The sequence below is a fragment of the Sus scrofa genome, chromosome 5 (assembly GCF_054392235.1).
Source record: "Sus scrofa isolate SSC_HxYL_T2T_F1_AM1 chromosome 5, Sscrofa_HxYL_maternal_Yorkshire_Landrace_v2.0, whole genome shotgun sequence".
Taxonomy (NCBI): domain Eukaryota; kingdom Metazoa; phylum Chordata; class Mammalia; order Artiodactyla; family Suidae; genus Sus; species Sus scrofa.
Genome location: NC_139387.1, coordinates 71,007,835 through 71,030,168, shown reverse-complemented (window position 1 = coordinate 71,030,168; position 22,334 = coordinate 71,007,835). Strand labels below are relative to the sequence as shown.

The window sequence follows — 22,334 nt, the reverse complement described above, 5'->3', positions numbered from 1 at the left end:
GGCAGGGGGACAGGGCTGAGGATGGGATCATAACCCAAACAGGCCGCACAGGTTGAAAATAAACACTTTATGTAAAGACATCCTTTAAGGTGGGTGGAGTTCCCGTCATGTCATGACCCTTCCAGGACTGCTGCCCCGACGCCAGGGATCGGAGCCGGGTAAGAGACTCAGGCCAGAAGGGGAAGCCTGGGGTCCAACAGCAATGAAGAGTGTGGAAGGGGGGCCGGGGTGGGGACAAGATGGAGTCCAGCTCATCCAGCTTGGCCGAGAGTCAAGGTGCTGAACTCCTGGCTCCATCGAAGCACGAGGTCCTCACTCTTGGCCTGGGTCAGGACGGTGTACGTCTCATTCTGCAGACATCGCATGCGAGACACCTGCACGGGGATTGGGTGCACACTGTCTGAGTTGGAGAGCCAGGAGCCAGAGGTGTCAGAAGTCCATGAACCAGAGGTGGGGGATGGGGGGGTGGATGGGGCATGGGCACAGGGAGCAGAGCTGCTGGGAAACTCAGATGAGGATTTTTACAAAATTTTTAAATTAAAGTCGATTTACAATATCCTGTCAAATTCTGCTGTACAGCAAATCGACCCAGTCATACGTAAGACAAACACTTTTTTCTTTTCTTTTTCTTTTTTTTTTTTTTTGCCTCTTAGGGCTGCACCCATGGCATGTGGAGGTTCCCAGGCTAGGGGTCGAATCAGAGCTACAGCTGCTGGCCAACGCCACAGCCACAGCAACTTGGGATCCAAGCTGTGTCTTCAACCTGCACCAGAGCTCATGGCAATGCCAGATCCTTAACCCACTGAGCAAGACCAGGGATCAAACCCACAACTTCATGGTTCCTAGTCGGAATTATTTCCACTGTGCCACAATGGGAACTCTTCTTTTTTTGTTTTTGCTTTTGTTTTTTTAGGGTAGCACCCGCGACATATGGAGGTTCCCAGGCTAGGGGTTGAATTGGAGCTACAGCTGCCAGCCTACACCACAGCCACAGCAAGACCACGTCCAAGCTGCGTCTGCGACCTACATCACAGGCCACGGCCACACCAGATCCTCAACCCACTGAGCAAGGCCAGGGATTGAACCTGCAACCTCATGGTTCCTAGTCAGATTCGTTTCTGCTGCGCCACGACGGGAACTCCATATCCCAAGAGATTGAATAGAGTTCCCTGTGCTGTATGGTAGGACCTCACTGCTATATCTATTCTAAATGTAACAGTTCGCATCTACTAACCCCAAACTCCCAGTCCGTCCCACTCCCTCCCGCTCCCTCTTGGCAACCACAGGTCTGTTCTTCATGTCTCTGAGTTTCTGTTTTGTAGATGGTTTCATCTGTGACCTATTTTAGATGATGATGTGAGGTTTTAAAGCAGCAAGAGACCCCACAGCCCCACCCCTCTTTACGGAAATGAGTAGCCTGAGGCTGGAGAGGAAGTAGTTGGCTCAGCCGACTTGATGAGTAAGAGCAGGAGCTAAGACTGAGGCCTCAACTGGCTGGGGGTTCGGCACACCTGGCGTGTCCTTGGGGCCTCTGGTCTGCAGGCTCCCTCCCCAACAGAACCCTCAGCCCGGAAGGAACCCTGAGCCCCAGAGCGATGGTCACCCTGAGGCTGAAGGAGTGAGGACAAGTTGGGGGGGGGGGCCTCTGCCCAAAGGTGCTCACCACACCCCTGCCTCTCTGATGCCACAGGATCCCAGAATAGACCCACCAAGGTGATCACTGTCAGGAGGGGCTGATTGGGGGGGGGGGTGTGTGACGTGAGGGCTCACCTTCCGATCCCGGTTTCTCATCATGCACTGCTGGCTTTTGAAGGCACAGTAGTTCGGGTACTGCACGTATTCTGTGTCACAAATCTATGCCAGGAACCGGATGGAGATATCAGATGCCTCACAAAACCCTGGCCCTCCAGAGCAACGCCCGTGACGTGCCCACAGTGGCAGAGAGAACCAGACCCTCTGCGCCTGGGGTGTCCCCCTTGCCCTCCCACCCTCAGTCACAGTTCAGTTGCTGGGAAAGAAGGCAGGAGCTGGAGACGAGAAGGGGCTGCCCTGCTGGTCAGGTTGCTGGGCCAGCAGCCGAAAATGAGCGCCAGGGAAGGGGCCCCCCCCGCTGAGGAGCGGTTCCATCTCAGGGAGCCTCCTGGTGAGGCTTAGTGTGACAGAGGGCAGAGGAGCCTCTAACAAGTGACCTTGGGAGGGTTGCTTCCCTTGATGGACCTTCTCCCCATCTTTAAATCCAGGGGAGTGGCCGATGTGGTTCGAGACCCTTCCAGACCTGGGGCCCTTGGGAGAAGAGCTGGGCGGGACCGCTTGGCTCAGCTAAAAGCCCTTTCTTCAGCTGCCTCTCCTTTTCCTGGTCTTGATTTTTCCTGCTAAACCACAGAAGGGAGGGGCCTGGCTCTCAGCTACAGCAGGTAGTTCCACTGGGGGAGGGGAGCAGAGTAGATCCCATCCAGGGGGAAAAGCACTGGCAGATTTGCAAGGGGGCCTCCGGGCTGCGGCAGAGAAGCACTGGATCAAGGTCAGGTCCTGGAGGCCTCACTCAGCCTTTGTTGTAAAGATGAGATTCCCCTCCCCACTGCCACCCTGGCAGAGCTGGGACCAGACCTGTCTCCTCTCCCCCATCCTGTGCCCCCCCCACCCCCCCAGCCCTCCTGATCCCTACTCCTTTGCTGGACACAATCCTGCTCTCCTGGGAGGCCTGGGGCGGGGAGGGCTGTCTACCAGGGAGAGGCGGTGGCGGCCGGAGGCTCAGTGAGGACTGGTTCTCAGAAGCCAGGGGCCCAAGTGCCCCCTCCACATCCTGGGGCTTCCCAGCGCAAGCAGAAGGTACTGGGGTGAGGGGGCCTCGCTCCGGGGGAAGGGGCTGACCTTGGTGGGGAAGTCCCCATCCTGGAAGCTGAGGAACTCAGTCTGGAGCCAGCTGGCCACTCGGTTGTCTTCGCAGCCCTTGGTAGCCAGCCGGGCGCACCAGAAGTCCATGCGGAGCCCGCCGTACAAATCCAGCCCGTAGAAGCGGCCCGATTTTAGGGTCCCTATCTGTGGCATAGAGGATAGGGGGAGAGGTGCACATCCCAGGCCTCCTGCTGCCCCGTCCCACCTGGAGCCCGAGCTCCCCCCCCTTCACCCCACCCCCACCACAGGCCTCCAGGCAAGGTACCTGGGTGCCAATGGACATGCTCTGGGATGCCAGCAGGGGGCTGATGAAGGGTGTTTTGTGGGAGTTGTCACACTGCTGCCGCTGCAGGTTGGTCTCTGAGTGGCACTGCTCCAGCTTCAGGGAGCAGAAGTCACAGAGGGAACATGCAGCGAGGTGTCGCCGCCCAAGGCTGTCACAGACCTGGAGAGGATTGTGGCTGAGAGACCGAGGCTGAGGTTCCCAGAATGTCCCCGCCGTAAGGCTCTCCCGGCAGCTCCTCTGGCTTTCCCTGCCCCCATCCTCAAAGACCAGGGTCCGTTCTCTATTTCTTCACCCTCCTCCAGGATGATCCATCTACTCACAGGTAATCTCCACCCCCCCTGCAGGGGCCAACCAAACTTTCTCATCACGTCCAATCTTTCTTCTGAGCTCCAAATCCCCAAGGCCAAGTGCATGACAGATGTCTAACTTAGCCTATCCGAAAAAGATAGTGCTCCCTTTCTCTAAGCACAGTGCTAATATTTACCAAGAGTGCGCACAGCCCCTAGGAGCACAGGTACTAATCAGGTCTCTGTTTCTCTCATGAGGAAACTGAGGCTCAGTGAGGCTGAGTAATTCACTCAAACATGCGTCTAGTACAAGGTGGAGCTGGGCCACTGGTCCAGGTGCTTCCAACCCCAAAGCCCTATACTCTGCCCGGGGAACCTCGGTTCAGAACCTCCAAGTTCTTGGAAGACATTCCTGGCTGTGGAGCCGCCTGCCTCCCAGCTGAGCTCCCCAGCCTCCCCCTGAGGCTCTTGCTAGCACAACATCTTGTTTGTTTGTTTGTCTTTTTGCCTTTTCTAGGGCCGCTCCCGCGGCATATGGAGGTTCCCAGGCAAGGGGTCCAATTGGAGCTGTAGCCACCAGCCTATGCCGGAGCCACAGCAACACAGGATCTGAGCCGTGTCTGCAACCTACACCACAGCTCACGACACCGCCAGATCCTTAACCCACTGAGCAAGGCCAGGGATCGAACCCACAGCCTCATTGTTCCTAGTCAGATTTGTTAACCACCGCCAGATCCTTAACCCACTGAGCAAGGCCAGGGATCGAACCCACAGCCTCGTTGTTCCTAGTCAGATTCGTTAACCACTGCACCATGACAGGAACTCCTTACTTGGCTTTGTTTGCTCTTCACAACAGCACATGGGGGGTGGGGGGAGTGGGGGAGGCACCATTACATCCCTGACCAAACAGCATTACTGAATTCCCTTTTCCTACCAAATTAAATACAAATGTTTCAAAATACTCCTTTGGGGATTATTTACATCCTGCCCTTGACTATCTCTTTGACTCTATCTCCTGGTAAAGTGAGGCCCTTCTTTACTGTTCCCTACAGAATTTTTAACCAGTGAGCTCTCCATGACTTTTGAACTTCCTACATGCAAAAAAAATAAAATAAAAAATAAAGTAAAATCTCTCTCCAACACCTACCACACTGCTTCTATAAGGCCTCTGATTCCAGGACTCCTGGCTCCCTCAGGGCAGGAGCAGAGTGTTCATTCTTGGTTCTGAATGAAATCTCTGCTCTTTCTGCCTCAGGGCCTTTGCACATGAGTCCCTCTAGCAGGAAACTTCTACCAACCCTGTCTTTTTTGCCTGGTTAACTTCTTTTACCTCCAGGCCGAAAGTTGAAACATCAGTTTTTCTAGGAGGCATTCTCTATTCTCTGATCCTGCCAAACAGAACATTTGTGCTCCCCATCTGCTCTCTGCACTTTGTACTCCTCCATTGCAGGCTGATCCTGTCACACTGTTTAAACTAGTAGACCCTGTCTCCCCTACTAGACTCAGAAGCACAGAGGATCGGATTTGTTGTACTCTTGCTAAAATACCGAGGACAGAGTTGCAAACATCTCAGCTCCCTAGCCCAGTGCACACTGGTTGAACAAATGGCGGAATGGAAGGCATGCATACCAGCTCTTGACAAATGTTGGCTGACTTGTACTATTTGTCTTTTTCTTTTTCTCTGGTCTTTTTAGGGCCACACTTGGAGCATATGGAGGTTCCCAGGCTAGGGGCTGAATCAGAGCTGTAGCTGCTGGCCTACACCACAGCCACAGCAACGTGCGATTCGGAGCCACGTCTTCGACCTACACCACAGTTCACAGCAACGCCAGATCCTTAACTCAATGAGCGAGGCCAGGGATCAAACCCACAACCTCATGGTTACTAGTCGGGTTCGTTAACCACTGAGCCACCATGGGAACTCCTGTACTTTTTGAAAGTCCTATTTCCTGGGACTGGGACTTGCAGGGTGTCAAGGACACACTGAGACCGGGACCTCTCTACAGATCCCTGGAATGGGCTTGTGACCCCTCTGCAAAGGAGAGCTGCATCTGAGGTAAAGCCAAGTCCTGCAGATGGTGACCTGGCTCGGAAGATGTCTCAAGCCAAGCAGCATGGAGCCACAGAATGAACTCTGAACTGGAATGGATTCCAGACAGGGTCTTGTTTTTTTTTTTTTTGTCTTTTTTGTTGTTGTTGTTATTGTTGCTATTTCTTGGGCCGCTCCCGCGGCATATGGAGGTTCCCAGGCTAGGGGTTGAATCGGAGCTGTAGCCACCGGCCTACGCCAGAACCACAGCAACGCGGGATCCGAGCCGCGTCTGCAAACTACACCACAGCTCACGGCAACGCCAGATCGTTAACCCACTGAGCAAGGGCAGGGACCAAACCCGCAACCTCATGGTTCCTAGTCGGATTCGTTAACCACTGCGCCACGACGGGAACTCCTTGTTTTGTTTTTTGCTTTTTAGGGCTGCACTTGAGGCATATGGAAGTTCCCAGGCCAGGGGTCAAATCAGAGCTGCAGCTGCCGGCCTGCGCCACAGCCACAGCAACGAGGGACCTTAGCCACATCTGCAACCTACACCACAGCTCGTGGCAACGCCAGATCCCGGACCTACTGAGCGAAGCCAGGGATCGAACCCGCATCCTCATGGATACTAGTCTGACTCATTTCTGCTGTGCCACGATGGGAACTTCAGACTCGGTCTTGAACCTTCCTCCTTTCAGTGGAGCTGGAGATGTCCTTCCGAAGAAGAAAATCTCTTCCAGTGTTGCCTCATGCTCTCTGTGGCCTGCCCATCCCCCTCTTCCCAGGCCCAGAGGACGCCCGCTGTACACGGACCCATTAAACAGCACGGTGGGCATACCGACTTCCCGAAACCAAGGGTCTCATCCTCCAGGTACTGCCAGGCCTTGGCTGTAGGGGTTATGACGCAGGTGTTCTCCACAATCGAATAGCACAGCACCAGCAAGGCGTCCACGTGGGGCAGCTGCAGGAGGCTGCAAGAACACAGCACCGGTTGTGGGGGCTGGGCCGGGCTGAAAGCCACATCTACAGTCTCCCTCTGCCTTGAGCATCTCGTCTCAGTCGCACACATCCATCATGCTGCATGGGGCCTTAGAGGCCTCTGGACCAACTACCTCCTTTTACAAATGAGGAACCGAGACCCAGAAAGGGGAAGTAGAAGTTGCAGTGCTAAGCAGGGCCAGAGACAAGACCAGACCCCAAGCCTGGTGGCTCCAAGTTCTGGACTCTCCCCTCTCCATCTCTCAGAGAATGGCCGTCTAGGGCAGTGCTTCAGCCAATGATGGCCACAGAACCGATGGAGTGGGCGGCTCCTAGGGCACCTGAAGCCCAGGCAGATCGGAGTGGGTTTGGAGGCCCGAGGTGGCAAAGGGGGCTTCTCGATCCCAAAGAAGACAGTGGGGAGGGAGGGGGCTGGTGGGGGAGACAGAACTTCCGGTACCTGCCGGGGCTTTGGGCTCTCCAGATGTTCTCTTCCTCATAGACATCACCCATCTCATCCATTTCCTGGGCGGATCGGATGAGCTCCTGGATGTTCTCCATCATCATGGGGGTCGACTCCACCTCCCGCACCCGCGGAGTGAAGGAGAAGGGGTTGGAAGAGACAAATTCAGACTGGAACTTGGGCTCTGAGTCTGCCTGTAGCCCAGACATTGCCTCCAGCGACTCTTCGGTGCCCTGTCCTTCTTCCTGCTTCCCCTCCTCCTCCTGCTCCTCCTCTTGCTCTTCCTGCTCCTGCCCCTCGTCCTGCTTGTGCTCCTGCCCTTGCTCCTGCTTGTGCTCCTGTTTGTGCTCCTGGCCCTGCTCCTGGCCGCCCAGGGACAAGGAGGATTGTAGCAGCTCCTCCACGTTGTTGTTGAGCCGCTCGGGCCAGGGCTGGAAGACCTGTCGCCCTGTGGCTGCAACAAGGTTAGGGAGGGACCGAGAGAGAGAAGGGAAAGGGGCCGTCAAGCTTGTGGCTCCCAGTGTCTCTGTTAGCAGTGGGACACGCAGGGACACACACAGAAACACACAGGCAGAGGAAAGCAGATCCAATGACACATAGTCTCACAGTCAAGTATAAAAAAAACACGGGGGGAGTTCCGGTCGTGGGCACAGTGGAAACAAATCCAACTAGGAACCATGAGGTTGCGGGTTCAATCCTTGGCCTCGCTCAGTGGGTTAAGGATCCGGTATTGCTGTAGGCCAGTGGCTACAGCTCCAATTCAACCCCTAGCCTGGAAACCTCCATATGTCTCGAGTGCAGCCCTAAAAAGACCAACCCCCCCAAAAAAAAACCTACAGGGAATACCAATATCAAAACAAAAGAATGGGAGTTCCCGTCGTGGCTTAGTGGTTAATGAATCTGACTAGGAACCATGAGGTTGTGGGTTCGATCCCTGCCCTTGCTCAGTGGGTTAACGATCCGGCATTGCCGTGAGCTGTGGTGTAGGTCGCAGACACGGCTCGGATCCCGCGTTGCTGTGGCTCTGGCGTAGACTGGCAGCTACAGCTCCGATTAGACCCCTAGCCTGGGAACCTCCATATGCCACGGGAGCGGCCCAAGAAATGGCAAAAAGCAAAAAAAATTTAAAAAAAAAATACAAGAGTATCACCATGGCAAATGTGGCATTGGGTGGTATGTGTCCCCTCTTCCCTTCCAAGTGCTCCTCTCCCCTAACCCACCTCAAATTCCACCTTTTGTCCTTCTCACTTAGGAAACACCAAGTATTCTGAATACCTAGCAACCAAATCTTTTTTTTTTTTTTTTTTTTTGCTTTTTAGGGCCATGCCTGCAGCATATGGAGGTTCCCAGGCTAGGGGTCCAATCAAAGCTACAGCTGCTGGCCTACACCACAGTCACAGCAATATCAGATCCAAGCCATGTCTGCAACCTACACCACAGCTCACGGCAATGCTGGATCTCTAACCCACTGAGCAAGGCCAGGGATCAAACTCGAAACCTCATGGTTCCTAGTGGGATTCATTTCTGCTATGCCATGACGGGAACTCCACAATCAAACCTTATTTAGGGAAGATGTTAGCTTAGAAAAGTCCCAGAGGACTTCTTTTTTTTTTTTACCCCCTTTTTCGGCCACACTTTGGGTATCTGGGAGTTTCCCTGCCAGGAACCAGGAGCTGAATCAGAGCTGCATCTGCAGCCTATATCACAGCTGCGGCAATGCCAGATTCTTAATCCATTGTGCCACAGCAGGAACTCAGAGGACTTCTCTTTTTTTTGTCTTTTGTAGGGCTGTACATGTGGCATAGGGAAGTTCCCAGGCCAGGAGTTCAACTGGAGCTGCAGCTGCTGGCCTACGTCACAGCCACAGCAACATTAGATCCGAGCCTCATCTGCAACCTACACCATAGCTAATGACAATGATGGATCCTTAACCCACTGAGTGGAGCCAGGGATCAAACCTGCATCCTCATGGATACTAGTCAAGTTTGTTACCATTGAGCCACAACAGGAACTCTTGGAGGACTTTTTAAATTTAATTAATTTTTTTGGCCACACCTGCAGCATGCAGAAGTTGCTGGGTCAGCGACTAAATCCAAGCCACAGCAGTAACCTGCACCACAGAAGTGACAATGTGGGATCCTTAACCTGCGGAGCCACCAGGGAACTCCCCAGAGGACTTCATGTAGGAATGTTTTAAGGACTAGGAAAAATGGATTCAGGGCAGAAACATCAGAAAACATTCTGGGAGAGGAAAGCCCCAACTTGCATTGAAAGAAAGCAGGCTCTGCCTTGTGTAAATAGCTGCCTGAGGCCACTTTTTCTGGCTCAGCCTTACACCCTGGGCTTGGGGACTTGAGGGCGGGGTGTTTCTGAGTCTCCCAGGTGCTGGGAGGGTCTCACCTGTGATGTGGGAGGACACGGGGGAGGTCATCGTGGTGATCGGCACTTCAGAGGAAGTGTCCACCTCCTTGAGAGAGTTAGGTGAGAGGATTGAGACAGGCTGGGAGCACCGGACTCTCTGCAGGGGGAGAAGGAACATGGCAGCGCTCTTCCCAAAGGGCAGACTTTCACTCGTTTATCCTCAATCCCTGTCCCTTATGTCTCCTCTCGTGGTTCCTGGGCAGGAGACAGGGGACAGAGCCCCTGGTGGAACCCTCTAGACCTGAGAACTGGCCCCCTGCAAATCAAACTCCTGTCTGGCCCACACACCTGCCTTCAGTCTTTTGCATTTGACTTGAATGAAATCACTAACTTATTGGAAGATACGGAAGGGCTTATATTTTTGACTCTTCCCATCCTTCTTCCCTACTTTTCTGACAGTAACAGGATTGTTCTGCGAGTCTTAATACCCGAGCTGAGACAGTGTGCGTGGGCAGGTATAACCTGGCTAAAGGATGGGGCCTTAGGGGCAGGGAGGGAGGATCTAAGGATGGCCTGGGGCCCTCGAGTCCTCACTGCCACTGTCTCTTCCTTGGTCCTTGACACCAGATCCAACCTCTGTCCTGGCCTCACCTTGGCGTAGTAGACGTGGTTGGAGCAACGGTACTGAGTAAACTGGCAAAAGGACTCGAACCAGGAGGCATAAGGGAGGTCGGAGCAGACAGCGCCTGGGGAAGGGCAGGAGTGGAGTGAACACACCAGGGGCAACGCCCTCCTGGAGCGGGCCGTGGGCTCCTGGGGTCGGGAGAGCCGGACCTCCGATGCCCGGCAAGATGCCAGCCATGCCCTTCCCCTGCGTCAAGTGAGCACCGGGCTGGCCCTGGAGTCGGGCCCTCACCGTCCGGCACCAGGCCGTGGTTTTCATACTGGTCCAGCTGGACGAGGGTGGGGTTCCGGCAGCCGTGGGTGGCCCGGAGGCGGCAGGTAGTCTCTGCCTTCCAGGTTGGGGTCAGCAGTGCGAAGAAGCGCTCATACTCGGTGGGAGAGAGGGGGCTGCCTGGAGTGGAGGCCGAATTTGCATCCTGGGCTGGGGCCGGTGCCAGAGGCAGGAGCAGCACTGCGGGGCGGGGAACAGACCACGGATGGACCCGACTCCGTCAGCCCCCGCGCCGGGCGGCGAGAGGGCGGTGCACACGGGCGGGCGGCTGGGGCTGAGGGGGCTCGGGGGCGATGGGGAGGGGCTGGAAGCCCGGGGAAATCGGTTCAGAGACGGTGGGGGGAGGGCCCCGGGGGCGGAGGCCGCTCTCACCCTTCAGGAGTGAGAGAAGGGAGCCGGCGGCGAGCTGCCTCATGGCCCCGGACGATCGCCCGCGTTCCCCGGACCGAGCGGCCTCTAACCGGCCAAGCCAGGGCGAGCCGGCGGGCGGGGGCCGGGGGCGGGGCTGCGAGGCCGGCCGACGTCACAAAGGGCGGGGCGGGCCAAGGGGAAACTGACGCCCAGCCAGGCTGGGGGCAGGGGGCTGGGTCCTCGCTTGGGGCATAATCCAGCTGGAGAGGACAGTGGTCACTGACTCGGCACCATCGATGGCAGTAGCTCCTGGGTCTGTCTTTCTTCACCGACAAGGTGCTTCCATAGAATGGACATTGTTTTTATCCCTATTTTACATTTGACGAAACCTGGGTCCGAGAAACAATCGGCCCAACAAGGGTGGAGGCCTGGAAGTGAGGCAGAGAAAGATGCACCCTAAGATTTTTGTGTAGGAATTGAGTAGGAGCTAGAGAGGAAGCCTCCAGGTAAGCGAGCCAAAGGGGAAGCGAGAGGTGGTTCAGACGAAGAGGAAATTAGGTGCAAGGAATCTCCCTCTAAGAAAGTGGTTTTCAGTGGAGGTGAGCAAGACAATGCATGGCAGAGGAGAAAAATACTTGTTTTCTGTTTTGTGTTTAAAATAAGTCAGGCTAATTCTTAGTATAATAGTTCATGTATAAAACACAAGTACACATTTATTAGAAATTAAGTGAAAGATATTTTATGGAGAAAAGATGCACAATCTTAAACATTTTTGGAGACCCCTGGTCTGAGGCACAGTCCCCAGCCAGCTCTGTGCTTTCCAAGTTGAGAAGTTGTGGATTCTGGGGCAGAGGTATCACTTCTGGTCCCATGTCTTGTCCTACTTCTGGCATGTCATCCTCCCGCCTTTTAGCCAACTCAGAGGATGCAAAAATATGCTCAGCACGGGTGCTAAAATAGTATCTCTACAATAAACACAGCAGGCCAACACGTATAGCTTTTATTCACCTGCCCATTCCTTTACATGCGCGATGCCTGCACGCCGCCCTGCCCCGCCCACTCACAAGGCCAGGATCAACCCTCTTGGCACAGAGGAAGGGTGCCCCTTCAGCTAGGGTCCGGCCCAGATGATGTGGGGGAGCCCCAGCTAGAAAAGGCAGGAAGAGAGTGAAGAAAGTTTTTCACGTCATGGCCCAAACCCCCCCCAAGGGGAGGAAACCAGCAGGCTGGGGGGCGGGCCCCATGCTACCGCCCCAGTCCTTAAATACAAACAAGGGGAGTGAAGAGGACCATCCCTCGAAAATACAGCACCAACCTCAGCATGGAGGCAAAAGGACAGTGGGCGAGACCACTTCTCTCCGAAGGGGGTGGGCTGAATGAGAGCACATACCGTTACTGGCTGCGGCACCCCTCCCTGCCAGGGTCTGGGTGCAGCCTCAGCACCAGGAGTGGGGAGGGGAGGAGGAGGGATGACGACACTGCTCCATCCACTTCTCCCTGACCCCCGGCCCCAGCCAGGCATCCCTCTCCCCATTAGCCCAGGTCAGGGGATGTGGAAGAAACTGTTGGAATCCAAGGCCCTCGTCTATTTCTTCTTCCGTTCTTGGGAGCAGCGTGGACAAAACCTAAAGAGGCACATGACAGAGAAGGGGAAGAGAGTGAGTGAAGGGAGAAAGCTTTTGTCACCCAGCTCGGGGCAATCCAGCCCCTACAGCGGCTCTCACTCACCACTTCCCCCGAGGCTTGGTAGTCAGCCCAACACAGGCAAAGTGGAACCACTCAATGGAACACTGGAAAAGGAAGAGGATGGAAGAAGCAGAAGTGGGACGGGGAGGGGGGAGGCAAAGGAAAGAAAAGAGCCCCCCCACCCCCAATTCCTTAGGGATATTCCCTTATTCTGTCCCTTGGGAGAATTCTTGAAGGTTCCAAGGCCAACCATCTCCAACCACCTTCCTCCTACCCTGCAGCCCACTTTCAACCAAGACCCCCCCCCCCACTCTTGTATCCAACTCCCTCGTGTCCCCAGAACCTCCCATCCTGAGGCCAAAAGGGTTCTTACATCAGGGTTGTCACAGCCAATCATCTCTCCATAGGAGACCTGGTGACAAAGGCAATAGGTGGGTTCGTTGGGATCCACAGGCATATCCAACACATCAGAGGGGTGGACACTGCCAAAGGTCACTGAGGGCATCCCATACTCAGGACTTCTGCGTGCCAAGAAGGAGAAAAAGTGTCATACGCAGGAAGGGAAGCTATAATTTGAGGCTCTCAGAGGTGGCAGAAGGAGATTCCTGTGGAGCTAGTGATTTGTGGCCTCTCCTCTGTATCCAGCAAATACCAAAATGACAAAAGAGTGTTGGCACAGAAGACAGAGCAAAAGTGGCAAAAGGGCAGTGCCGGTGGGAATGGGGTGGCAGAGAAGAGGGGCCTGTCATTTGGCAAAGCGCTCCCTGACACACTCACGTGCGCACGAGTTTTAACTTCTTCTGGGCAGCCTTGGGGGCTTCTTCGTCGGAGTTTTTCCCTTTGGAACGAGCACGGGCAGCTTTCTTCTCCTTTTGGGTCCGGCCTTCTAGGAGAGAGGGGGGAAAGCCAGAAGGCAAGGGGACAGAAAGATGGGTTAAGTCCCCCTCCCTGCTCCACCAACAGGGTGGCCCTCCCTCCCTCAGAGCTCAAGAGCCCGCAGGCTTCTCCCTGGAGGCCTCACCCCACCTCTCACAGCCCCGCCCCCCTCCTCACTCTTTTTGCCTTTGCTGGAAGAGCTGTCGTAGTCACTTGACTCAATCTGTTTCTCTTTCAGATCAGCCTCAAAACGGGCCAGGTCTGTGTCCAGACGACGAATGTGTTTGTCCACCTGAACGGAAAAAAAAGGAGAAGGAAGAGCTACGAAGGTGGTTCCAGTAAAAGAAAACAGGCTAATGCAGATTGTGTGGATTTCCCAGGCCCCAAACAGATCCCAACACAGCCAAAGGCAGGGGCGTCTAGGACCCCCAGGAATAGATGGGTGGTAGGCGGGGAGCCATGAACAGGGCCATACCATTTCATAGGTCTGCATGGCAAGCTGCACCTTGTCGTCACCAAATTCCTTGCACTTGCCATAGGCCTCCTGGATCTGTTTGAGAAGGGCCAGTTTTTCCTCGGAGCTCAGGCTGCGGGCGCTACTCATATACTCTGTGGCCAACTTGTCAATTTCAGCCTTCAGGTCTACAACAGAGACAGAGGCCTGGTCACAATGGCCCCTGAGTGGCTAGGTCAAACACACTTCTTCCTCTTGCTCCTTGGACCTTCTCCACTGACCATCATAACCTTCAAACCAAAATGTACCCAAGGTTCCTAGGTACTGTGCCATGTACTCAGATAATGCAACATAATCACAACATTTGTTTTAAAGGTGCCTTCAGGTGCTAAAAACATTGTTAGCGTAGAGAGTCTTTGCACACTGCACTAATACAAAGTATATTTTTGTTGACATCTGAGATGCTTCTTTGCAGGGCTGGCTGCCTCTTGAACTAGGAATTTTGTCTGCAAAGTCAACTGGCTTCTTGTCTCAAAAACATCCCACAACAGCTCGGAGTGCTGCAGACCAGGCTGTGGCTTCCACGTCTGTACGTCTATATCTCATCATTTAAAATTAAGCCCTAGGTCATTCACATAACAGTTCTTCTACTTACTGCCCACTCTGTTCTGCTCATTACTTGCAGCTTGCTTACATTTCCCATCATTTTTTTCCTGTTTGTTCATTTTATTTGTTTTTTGTTTTTTTTTTGTCTTTTCTAGGGCCGCACCCGTGGCATACAGAGGTTCCAATGCTAGGGCTCTAATTGGAGCTGTAGCCGCTGGCCTACGCCAGAGCACAGCAACTCGGGATCTGAGCCACGTCTGCGACCTACACCACAGCTCACAGCAATGCCAGATCCTTAACCCAATGAGCAAGGCCAGGGATCGAACCCTCAACCTCATGGTTCCTAGTCGGATTCGTTAACCACTGCGCCACGACAGGAACTCCTAAAAAATTTTTTATTCTTATTTTTTTTAAGGGCTGCACCCACAGCACATGGAGGGTCCCAGGCTAGGGGTCGAGTTAGAGTTGCAGCCGCTAGCCTATGCACAGCCACAGCAATGCCAGATCCGAGCCATTTTCGACCTACACCACAGCTCAAGGCAACGCCAGATCCTTAACCCAATGATTGAGGCCAGGGATCGAACCTGTGAACTCATGGATACTGGTCAGATTCACTTCTGTTGAGCCATGATGGAAATTCCTGTTTCTTCATTTTAGTTAGTGCTCCAAATATTTTACTATTGGAAGGCTGGCGATGCCCCAAGACACAGGAGACTGTAGATGCCCACAGCATGGTATTTGGTAGCGCTCAGGAAAAACATCCATGGAGACAAGAGTATGACTGCAACATGGTGCAGCCACAAACAACGTGCAGACTGTTTTTACGCCCCGCTTCATTTGAGGCCCTTGAAAGAAGCTGGAAAAGCATGTATGTAGTTCGATAATCCCCAACTGGTCTTTCTGTGCTTGAATGCAATAGTCGGAACTGTATTACAAAGCAAAGAGCTAGTGCTCAGTATTCAGAAGGGAGTTCTCAGGGGATTATGACCAGGATCTTCGATGATATTCACCTTTTCACGAGTAACTTAATGCACTGCTCTAGTTACTCTAACACCAGCTTGTTACATCCTTGAGCACCGATACAGAAGGACGCATCTATGTTTCCTGCAGCAAGCACAGGGACAGTTCCAACCTTCTACCTTGAAGAGACAAAATTGACCACTGGCCTCAGGCTCCAGGTGAATGCCTCAATGCAGCCAAACTTGCTCAATGTCCAAGGAAGGCTACAGATGGCATCTGGTGCTTCTGTAAGGTTGAAGAATATAGTATAGAGATCCTGATCTTAATTGCTGCTTTTCCATCATTTATGCTTTCCTTCCTTTTTCAGAACTTCCTGGGCAGCAAAGCTTCTGTCTACCAACATGAGTTGCAGTCTAAAGCCACAATGAATTTTGTGATAGTAACAGTTACAAACCAGAACGTAGAAACATTCTAGTCTTCCCATAAATACACTGAACATGGAGAAGAGAAGTGATTCTAGGGCTGACTGTGGTTTTCTGAATCCATCTTGAGGAAGGTATCAAGAGCACAGCATCTCTGAATCCTTGAGGCATTGTCTCAATACTCCATGTGTCATGGAAAAGCTGACACAGAAATGCAGGTTATCATGACTCTCTTTTTAAGAATTGCAGGAGAATGACAGAGAGAGAAGCCGCAGCTCTCCAGACCAGACAATATGGTAACCCCAGACAGGAGAAGAAAGTATCATACACGCTCACTGTTCACTAGACTCCTTACTCTGTACATACCCTCTGTTCTTTGGTCCAGGTCCCTCATGAGCTGGAAGTTTCTCTGCAGTTCAAAGGGCAGGTTTTCAATACCTGGGGAGAAGAAGAGAAACTGAGTTCCTAGGCCCTACAACTGCTTTTAAAGAACAGGTCCAAGGAGTTCCCTTCATGGCTCAATGGAAATGAATCTGACTAGAATCCATGAGGATGTGGGTTCGATCCCTGGCCTCACTCAGTGGGTTGGGGATCAGGCATTGCCACGAGCTATGGTGCAGGTCGAGACGCAGCTCAGATCCTGCGTTGCTGTGGCTGTAGTGTAGGCTGGCAGCTGTAGCTCTGATTTGACCCCTAGCCTTCGAACTTCCACATGCCTCGGGTGCAGCCCTAAAAAGCCAAAAAAAAGGAGTTCGGTCGTGACTCAGTGGTTAACAAATCTGACTAGGAACCATGAGGTTGCAGGTTCGATCCCTGGCCTTGTTCAGTGGGTCAAGGATCCAGCGTTGCCATGAGCTGTGGTGTGGGTTGCTGTGGCTCTGGCGTAGGCCGGCACCTACAGCTCCAATTAGACCCCTAGCCTGGGAATCTCCATATGCCGTGGGTGTGGCCATCGAAAAGCCAAAAAAGAAAAAAAAAAGAAAAAAAAAAGAACAGATCCAAAACTGGACTCTCTTTTCCCTCCTTCAGACCACAAGATTATCTATGACAGCAGTGATCATTTCTCTCTCAGGAGAGGCCACGTCTATCTCTCTCACAACCACCACCTCCATCTCTGCACAAAGCTCCCACTCCTTCTCTCCTCCAGTGACCTTACACACAAATCAGCCCTTCCCCTTCCTTCATTTTCAATCTCTGCCTCCAAGCGCCTTGCCCACAACTTACAAATACCCTTCTGGCATCCTCCACTACTCATCATTCACACTTCCAATCTGTTCTCCATACAGTAGTCATAATATTTAGAAAATGCACATCTGATCAAGTCACTCTCCTGTTTATAACCCTCCAGTAACTTCCTGCTGCAACATCCCTATTCCCATTCTGCACTTTTGGACCCTTGCTTCCCTCACACAAGCCTTAACTCATGTCAGCACCCCTCTGTGCTCTCCCTGCTCTGTCACCCTGGCTATCCCTGAGTGCCTTGAACTTGCTAGTGCTCTTCCTACTACTTGGTTTTCCACACGCCATTCTCTGCCTGGAATGTGCTGCCAATCTTCTTCATCCTGCCTCCACCATACCTCTTGGCCTACATTCCTGTTCATCCTTTACAATTCAGCTCAACCCTGGCTGCCCCAGAGTTCAACGAATGCCCTGGATTATGCTGTCAAGATATCCTGTGTCAGGAGTTCTCCTTGTGGCACAGCAGAAATGAATCTGACTGGTATCCATAAAGATGTGGGTTTGATGCCTGGCCTCACTCAGTGGGTCGGGGTATCTGGCATTGTCAGGAGCTGTGGTGTGGGTCTCAGAGGCCGCTCAGATCCCGTGTTGCTGTGGCTGTGGCTGTGGCATAGGTTGGCAGCTGTATCTCCGAATGACCCCAGCCTGGGAACTTCCATATGCCGGGGGTGCAGCCCTAAAATGCAAAAAACAAACACACAATAACCAAACAAAAGATATTCTATGTCTACCCTTCTGGCACTTATCCAGTGTAATTAAATAAGCATGTAATAAGTTCTTTGGTATCTGTCTCCCCAGCCCTCGAGAAGGGATGAACAAGTGTCGTCTTCTCTGCTATTTCCCTAGTGTTCAGTAGAAGTATGATGCACATACAGGGGATCCTCAAGAAATACATGAATGAATGCATGAAGACTTCAGTCTCTCTCATAAAAGAAAAATTTCTTCCCATGACTCCACTTCCAACTTTTTTTTTTTTATTTTTTATTTTCCCACTGTACAGCAAGGGGGTCAGGTTATCCTTACATGTATACATTACAATTACATTTTTCCCCCATTTTAATTATTTTTTTATCACAGTGTGCAGTGGCTTGAAATGAAATCTCAATTCCCAGACCAGGGATTGAAACCAGGCCACAGCAGTGAAAGCTTAGAGTCCTAACCACTAGACCACCAGGGAACTCCCTCCACTTTCAACTTTTAAAATGCTTTCACTGCTTTAACTTATAACCTCAGGTCTTCAACACTGGCTTACTGAGATTAAGTCACCAATGACTTACCCAATCAAATGATCTATTATTAGTCCTATTCTAAAAAATATGTTTGCAGCTGTTCTCGCTCCAAGTAACTTTCTTCCTCTTGGGAGTCCAAATCCCATCATATACTTTCTGATAATTCCATCACACTTCCTTAGCCTGTCTCTTAAATATTAATTTTTTTTGAACTTGTACTTAATTCTCTAGTTTTCTCACTTGCTTTCCCTGAATGATACCCATCTCATTTACTCTTACATTCCTGTGCTTTAGGTTGCTACTCCTGAATTTCTTATCTTGTTGGTAATATAATGTCTACCTCATTTCCCAAACAGGAAATCGAGAAGTCGCCTTAGATTTTTCATTTTCTCTCAACCACTCAGTCATTCAGTCAGTCCTGTTATAGTTAATGCGCAAATACTCTGTCACTCTCTCGGATCGGATCCTTATCTCTGACCAGGGTTGTTACCACTAACCGATCTCTACATTACCAATGTTATTATGCTCTAAGTTATCATATATCAGTTATTTTCCTTTATTAAAAAATCACTATTCAGGAGTTCCCGTCGTGGTGCAGTGGTTAACGAATCCGACCAGGAACAATGAGTTTGCAGGTTCGATCCCTGGCCCCGCTCAGTGGGTTAAGGATCCAGCGTTGCCGTGAGCTGTGGCGTAGGTTGCAGACGCGGCTCAGATCCTGCGTTGCTGTGGCTGTGGCGGAGGCCGGTGGCTACAGCTCTAATCATATGGAACCCCCATATGCCATGGGTGAGGCCCTGGAAAAAGACCAAAACATAAATAAATAAATAATCACTATTCAGAAAATCTGTTGGTTCCTCACTAAACTGCAAGCTTCTTGGCTTGGCTTAAAAGACCTTGCACAACCTGGCCCCAGCCCCCTTCTCCAGTCTTATTTCCCAATCTTACAACTTAGGGTCCTGTATATCAAATACTTTGGCCTCACTTTTGCCTAACCTTGCCACAAACCCGTAACACCTTAGCTGCTGCTTTCCCCAACCTGCGATTCCCTCTCCAACTGGCAAATAAACACTCAGCCTTCAAGATTCTACTCAAACATCACATCCTCTACAAAGCTTTACCTACATCCCCAGGTAATTAGCTCTTTTTTTCTCCAGAGTTAGCAACTTTTAATATATTTCTATTATTTTACCTGTCTCACTGTTTTACAATTATTTATTAACAGAATCTGTGTCCTACTAGTCTATGACCACTTGACAGGGGTTGTGTTTTACTCATTCTTGTATATCTCCAGTACCTGCCATTATATCTGAGCCATAGCAGGACCTCAATAAAAGAATGAATGAATGACTCTCAACACCAAGGCAAATGTAAGCGCTTAGTGGATGACAGGCTCTGTGGAGGAGTGGTTTACACAAATGGCATCAACATAACGCCAGATTTCCACTGGATGGGAACGGGATCTTTACTCCAAGAGCAGACTTCCAGTTCATCATATGACAGTGGTCACTCGTTACCCTCCCATCCCCAGGAGAAGCCACTTCTGCGAAAAAACTGGGCGAAGGAGCCGCGAACAGGTCTTTGTCGCTGTTCCAAAAGGCAGTGGGCGATATACTAAAATGACTAATTTCCGAATGATTTTGAGGAAAACGTATATCCTGAGGCCGGAGACTCTGAAGATGGGGCAGCAGGGATCTTCCCGACTAGGCCCACCCGCCCTTCAAGAGACGTCCCCCAGCCCCACCGCGCAGCCCCTCCCCCGTCTACACCCCAGAGCGAGGCCTCGGCCCCGCTGCCCCGCCCCCTCCTTCTACACACCCTCCACTATTTCCTCTCATGCAACCCTTTACAATCGTGACCTTCTGACCACCCGGACTTCGGGGCCGTAGAGCTTCTCAGCTCCGACACCCCCACCCCCCTGTGACCCCTGACCCCCTCCTTCAGTCTGCTCTTACTGTCCAGATAATGTTCCAAATACATCCCCGCAGCCATCTTGAAGCAAAACAAAGCAACTTCCGCTCCGCCCCGGAAGTGACTGAAGGCGACAGGTCTCGAAGCTGTCCTTCTCGGCCTGGAGTCCTTCCGCCCTCACAAGGGGAACTTCCGGCCTCACTACAGCGCCCGTCTGGCCGCGTCCGCCGAGCGCCCGACCGCCGACCCTCGTCTTTTGCCGGCCGGCGTTGCTTGGGGCCGGCGGCGGCCGGGGGCGCCATTTTGCATTTTCACTTGCACTTCCTTTCCCTCCAGGCGGGGGACGTGCAGGCGTGAGGGCGAGGAAGCTTTTTTCATCAGGCTTTTAGTCCGCAAATAGCCCGTTTCAGCAGCCGGAGAATTTTTGTGTCTCTTGGGATGTGACCTGCGCAGGTGCCTTCTCCCAAGTCGCTAGTTTCTTAGGGAGTTAGGGAGGCGCCCCCGGCGGGGCAAGATTTAAACCCTCCGCACTTCTGTTGACTCGCTCAAACAGCAGCTCCCTAAGGTTATTTTTTAACGTGGAAACAACTCACTATCTATAACCTCTGAGCTACTCACACAATAAAGCTAGGACTCCACGTGTTATGTCAGGGTTCCTCACCTGTCACACTCCTCACTCGTAAAGTGACATAGTACTTCTGGCCTTGCCCCCCTGTTTTGGTCTCCCTTTTTATTCGGGTTTATAGGATGTTAACCAGCCCCATGATTCTGAAAGGATTGGGGCACGCAGCTGTCACAGTTGGGCCAGGTGGATGTCAGCTATCACCCTGGTCCGCTACGGCACAGCGACAGCTAATGCTTCTTCGTCAGGATGAAAAGCCACCAAGTGCATGACAGGCTGGCACCACACTTGGGAACCGGAACCGGAGTGTTAGTAAGACAGTGCTTTGGAGATCGCTGTCGCTCCCAATTCACACCTTCTTGATAATTAGCAATGTGAAGTGGCAGGTTGTCAAACACTTTCAGCCTCATCATTTAGATCAAATATATAAAAAAGAGGCAAGGTGAAATCCCAGACTTACTGCTGACCAGGTGGTAAGATAACAGCAATGAAATCTACAAGATTTCTCTCTTAAGTGCAAGCAGCAGGCCCTTGGGTAATTTAATCTGTGCGCATCTCTATAAAATGACTACCTCACACTACCTACCTCATTGGTTGTTACTCTGAGTGTGAGTGTAACCTTAAAAAGAGGAGATTGTTTGTAATACCTGCGATGAAGTTAGGGCTATCAGTGCCAATTTGACTGTTGGTGAGAACAAGGGTTAAAAGCAGTAAATATTCAGGAAGCTAACACTGCATGTTTGGTCACTTGTGATACATTCATTAGTGTCACACCACAGAGTGGGACCATCTTGGACGCCCACACAAGAGCCCAGGCCCTAAATTAAGAGGTATTATTTCATTGCCTACCCGCATGCAGCCAGGTAATGAGCAGAGGCCTGGCAGTCCCACAGAGGATAGCCACGTTGTCAGATGCGGGAACTTTGCCACAACTTTCTCAGTGCTTAAAGATTTTTAATTCTCAAAAAGGAATCTTGGAGGTGATCTAGCCCAATCCCTTCATTTAACAGCTGCAGAAGCGTCTCGGCCAACACTGGTTGCTGGGAGATCAGGGCTGAAGTCCAGGTTCCCGACCACACTCTATTCCTCAGCACTACAACTGTGCGGTGTCCTTCAATCCAGGTTATGACCTCCACCACTGGAAACCTCTGGATTTAGGTGCCACAGGATGTGCCAAGTGGAAGCAGCACTGAGCCCAGGGATGCTCTGGCAGGAGTGCAGTTCCTTCCAGGAGGCTGTGCTTCCATTTCTTTGATACGGAGTTTTGTGGCCGTCTTGACAGTGACACGTGCCTTGAGACCCTGTTCTCACATTATTAGGCCAACACAGTCCTCACGACAGGATGTGTGTGTAGAAACCTTCATAAACCAAGCTTTCACTGCAGAAATATGGAAGCTGTACCCCTCCATGGCTGGGGATATGCATGCAGCCCCAACACACAGCATTCGTTCTGCACATTCACACACTCTTACTGCATATCCTCAGTACCAGCCTTGACTCTCTCCCCAAACAGCTGTTTCCCATGCTCACTCACATCAGTAGCTCCACTGCCTCTGATCCTTTTACACGAATTTATTTCTACACAAGGTTCTAAAAACACCCCTTGGTTTTGTACATAAGATTTTCTTTTTTTCTTCATTTTAAATTCCTTTATAACAACTGGTTTCCTGATTTTTTTTTTCATTTTCTCTTTTCTCTGAAATCTGCCATGATTTAAAAAA

At 51.8% G+C, this 22,334-nt stretch overlaps 3 protein-coding genes across 5 annotated transcripts; all 3 read right to left on the bottom strand.

The window, feature by feature from the left end:
- Positions 1–48: 48 nt before the first annotated feature.
- Positions 49–11,169, bottom strand: ACRBP (acrosin binding protein). Of its 2 annotated transcripts, none has more exon segments than NM_001445110.1 (10): positions 49–374; positions 1,771–1,854; positions 2,872–3,039; positions 3,161–3,340; positions 6,339–6,471; positions 6,939–7,395; positions 9,342–9,459; positions 9,954–10,048; positions 10,219–10,437; positions 10,893–11,169. In NM_001445110.1, coding segments are annotated over 10 exon segments (1,650 nt in total). In that variant the 5' UTR covers positions 10,966–11,169; the 3' UTR covers positions 49–251.
- Positions 49–20,085, bottom strand: ING4-ACRBP (ING4-ACRBP readthrough). The gene is given in 17 exon segments (NM_001445111.1): positions 49–374; positions 1,771–1,854; positions 2,872–3,039; positions 3,161–3,340; positions 6,339–6,471; positions 6,939–7,395; positions 9,342–9,459; positions 9,954–10,048; positions 10,219–10,437; positions 10,893–12,233; positions 12,337–12,398; positions 12,668–12,815; positions 13,072–13,177; positions 13,348–13,462; positions 13,646–13,812; positions 15,979–16,050; positions 20,036–20,085. Coding segments are annotated over 10 exon segments (1,650 nt in total). The 5' UTR covers positions 10,966–12,233; positions 12,337–12,398; positions 12,668–12,815; positions 13,072–13,177; positions 13,348–13,462; positions 13,646–13,812; positions 15,979–16,050; positions 20,036–20,085; the 3' UTR covers positions 49–251.
- On the bottom strand, positions 11,295–20,085 carry ING4 (inhibitor of growth family member 4). 2 transcript variants are annotated; one of them, NM_001445107.1, is given in 8 exon segments: positions 11,295–12,233; positions 12,337–12,398; positions 12,668–12,815; positions 13,072–13,177; positions 13,348–13,462; positions 13,646–13,812; positions 15,979–16,050; positions 20,036–20,085. In NM_001445107.1, coding segments are annotated over 8 exon segments (747 nt in total). In that variant the 5' UTR covers positions 20,073–20,085; the 3' UTR covers positions 11,295–12,193.
- Positions 20,086–22,334: the final 2,249 nt, after the last annotated feature.